The sequence below is a fragment of the Triticum urartu genome, chromosome 1, assembly GCF_003073215.2.
Source record: "Triticum urartu cultivar G1812 chromosome 1, Tu2.1, whole genome shotgun sequence".
In the NCBI taxonomy this organism is placed as follows: Eukaryota; Viridiplantae; Streptophyta; class Magnoliopsida; order Poales; family Poaceae; genus Triticum; species Triticum urartu.
The window spans coordinates 200,575,896-200,579,940 of NC_053022.1; the positions used below are offsets into that span (position 1 = coordinate 200,575,896).

The 4,045-nt window shown below is 37.0% G+C and overlaps 1 protein-coding gene across 1 annotated transcript; it reads left to right on the forward strand.

The window, feature by feature from the left end:
* Positions 1–698: 698 nt before the first annotated feature.
* Positions 699–3,744, forward strand: LOC125553969 (bidirectional sugar transporter SWEET3a-like). The gene is made up of 6 exons (XM_048717608.1): positions 699–1,508; positions 1,582–1,618; positions 1,705–1,927; positions 2,850–3,011; positions 3,279–3,398; positions 3,470–3,744. Exons 1-6 carry the CDS (start codon positions 1,472–1,474, stop codon positions 3,629–3,631), a joined length of 741 nt encoding a protein of 246 aa, XP_048573565.1. The 5' UTR covers positions 699–1,471; the 3' UTR covers positions 3,632–3,744.
* Positions 3,745–4,045: the final 301 nt, after the last annotated feature.

The window sequence follows — 4,045 nt, forward strand, 5'->3', positions numbered from 1 at the left end:
ATAACAGCATCAATTCTTCTAGAAGAATAAAGCTATTGTTCCTTTGTCAGATATATTCACGCTTCAGATCTTAGTGTCTCCTCCAGTAACGCGGCCCTCTGTAGTGCATTAAGAGTCAATGAAAAACTGGAAAATATAAATTTGGTGGCTTCATGACCTGTAAAGATAATTTTCAAGTTCAGAAAGGGTTTCAAACTGGAGCACTACACACAAATTAAAATGACAGTTTAGTATAGAAAGCAAAAGAAACAAAAAAGACAGGTGGTTTATAGGGACTTTCGGCTTCATGGGGAGGAAAGCGATTTTTGGGTACAATGAAACATGAAAAGAAAGAAAAAACACAAGCAGTTACGCAACATCCACCCTCCACACGAAATAGATGCTCAACCTCTAATGTATGCTTATCTGCATGACAGTCGCCTTTTCTTGGAATCAAATGCTTGTCGTTGAAGATTTTATACGTAGCGTGGCAACTTTAGCACATATTCAGGATTACTGGTATTCTACAGCATATTCTATGATCAATGACAATAACACTGGTTGCACTACAACGTGCGAAACAGCAGACAGATTACATATGACCATGTGAACCAACAGTTAAAGCTCAGTTCTATACTGGCCACAAGAATCATTCCATGAGTGACAATTCGCACTGCAAGAGAACCACAGAATGCTCATGAGGCAAGAAACACACAAATTAATAAGAGGGAAACGAAGAGTGAATCAGTAAGTTATAATAAGAACATTTACTCAGGATCATTACATTAGTTAGAGGTTAATAAGCAGCATCAGAATATCTAATAAATTTTACCAGAAAAATGCAGTTGCTCGTTACGAATGGTAAGCAATGATAGGAATAACAGAACTGTTCCGTGGTCAGATAATGATGCATGATACATCACATGTATGGATGCTTCTTAACATGTATGGAAAAAGTGAAGAACAAAAGACACCAAGGATTCTCACCCCTTCTTTTTTCCTGTGGATCAACAGTTGCCGCTTGTTAGCAACAGAAGCTAATGAGACATTTTGATGTTTCTCAATATCTTCATAATCAAGCAAATCCAACAGTTGGACACCATATCTCGCTATCTTATAGATGGAATAGGTGCTATAACATACCAGATTCTCCAACATGGATGGATGGACCAGCATCAAACATAAAAGCTTTTGAGATTCTTCTAGGTACATGGCTGGAATAATTAACTGGATTCTGAGCAAAAAACATGTATGGCCATTTCACCCTTACTTGACGTTTGCGGTCTTGCTGAAAATTGAGCCGTGTTTCGTATGAACAAGAGAAGTATGTGGGCCTCCTACTGATATTCCACCTAGTGGTTTGAGCAATATCTTCTTCTTCCAACACGTTAAACACCCATCGTGCATTATAAATAGCGTGCCCCTTGTTATAAACTATGAACCCTGGGCAAATCTAGTTCTTGTGGCAAGATAAAACCTTCAGCCCAAAAGAATGTTTCCTGACCTCCACGTAACAACAGGGATTATTGGTATTTTTCAATTCACTAGCTACTCCAACTAGTTTGCTTCCTGTTTTAATGCCATCATGGTCTTTTCTTGCAGGAAGTGTAGTCTGCTTTCTCCTCTATGCAGCACCAATGTACATGCCTATATCATAAACTCCTATGATCAGCTTAGAGTATCTGATGCATTGCATAACACTTTCCATTTTACTGTGTTTCCCAGATTGACATTCAGAAGAGTGATAAAGAAGGGCAGCGTAGAAGAATACTCATGCATACCATATATCTTAACTTTGTTCAGCAGCCTCACATATACTTGGTACGGTCTTCCAGTAGTGAGCTCCGGATGGGAGAATTGGACTCTGTCCGGAATCAGCTCACTAGGAGTGCTCTTTGAAAGCACATTTATCAGTATATACATATGGTTTGCACCACGAGAGAAAAAGGTAAGTTATTTCTGAAGATCTGTGATTCTGTTCCATTAGCATGTTAGTAACTTTGCGGTAGGAAAATATGGCTGCCAGTGTCTGTCAAAATTTCGTGTTCATTTCCATTAGCATATTATAGTTGATATATACAACTATATACAAAGGCAACAACCTTGCTTGGACATGATAAATTGAATCAGCAAAACTACGAAAGTAGAAGTGAGAGCCTTGCTTCCCTGGACGAAATGGTAGGAAGCAATAAGCACATATTTACTCCTAATTTATCACATTCAGATAAATTGGAAATTCATAAGCTATGTAATAATCATAGTGTCAATCAGATACTGTTAATTGTTTGTATCTCTACTAAACATAAAACATGTACTGAGGCCTAACTCTTGCATATTAATGTGACAGAAGAGGTTGTATACATGTGTAGGTATGCAATTAAGTAATATAGTGATAGTCTCTATCATCGGGGACCAGATGCTTCATTGTAAATACGATTTGGAAAAAGCAACATTTATTGTTTAGGGAAATGAAGGAAAAGAATCTAGTTACTAGTGACTTAGTGAGTAGTGAATTTAAGAACATAAATCTGTCAATTATATGTATAGTTGCCTAAGGACAAGAATACTTTATGTTTAGTTGTAGGCATGTGATTGACTAAGGACAAGAGCACTTTATGTTTCTATTTATAAAATGTCGCTTTCACTCTTGCTGAACCATGTAAGGACGACCAAACACCAGCCTTCTGATGCAAACATAAGAGAATATATTATTTCATAGTTACCCCTAGGCTTTATAGGTACTATTTCACGATTGTAGTTAAAATCTTATAATTAAAATGGTGAGTAATTCGATGTTTAGATGCGTATATGATGTTATAAGAATTACTATCGATTAGTAATCCTAACACTTAACTGGCAATCTTTTGCAGAAGCTTGTCATGATGATGGTATCTCCAATTCTAATCATCTTCGGCATGGCTGTATTTTTCTCAATTTTCTCATTCCACACCCACCAAATGCGTAAAGTATTTGTCGGTAGCATTGGTTTGGTGGCTTCCATATTAATGTATGGCTCTCCGTTGGTAGCTGTGGTGAGTACTGTTACTTAACGTGCCTCCTGAACTATGATTCACAGAGAAAAGAACAACATGTTTCATTATAATGATTTGCAACAACGTTGTAAGCCTGACAAAATGATCCACAAACGCATGTCATAAGTAGTATAAAATATCGTATGTTCCACAATATCTAAAAATGGTTCAATGAACTTATATCAGTTTCCAAAGTACTTCAGAAAAAATATATTCAGTTAGACAGAAGGCATGGCAAGAAAAATAACTTTTTATCCAACATTGCAGAAACAAGTTATCAGGACGAAAAGTGTGGAGTTCATGCCTTTCTACTTGTCATTGTTTAGCTTCTTGACAAGTTTACTCTGGATGCTGTATGGGCTCCTTGGAAAGGATCCTTTTCTCACGGTTAGTACAAAAAGAAACTTTAGCACAATAAAATGTATAAATTATGCTGACATACTTGTTTTCTTGTAAAGGCACCAAGCTTCATTGGCTGCTTAATGGGTATTCTTCAGTTGGTCGTGTACTGCATTTACAGCAAATGCAAAGAAGCACCCAAGACGAATCCTGATATTGAGCAAGCAGATGAACTGAAAGTTGTAACTAGTCAAGACAACACGAAAGGACAAAAGCCATAATCTGAGACCTAAACTACCATTTTGAGTAACAAATACATTTTCTTTTCGCTGGACAAAGTGTCTCTTGTAACCGCATAATGCGAGGAGAAAATAATAGTCTTCAGATTATCATATATTATGTTCCTAGTCAACTATTGCAGATCTAAATAATTTGCTAATGATGTGGCTGCAATGTCCCATGGTCACACATTGCAGAAACTAGATATGCATACACAGCTTGACTTGACTAACAGAGTAACAGTGGATGTGTTCACAGGGCATCCAAGAGGAATGTTCTTTGCAATCATCATGTGTTAAGTTGGGATGATAGCAAAGAAAAAACCCTTGCATACATCAACGTATTTACTGTTGATTAATGAACCACCACACCATTGCCACATACTGCTAGCCACTAATATTATTGAATTAGTAACA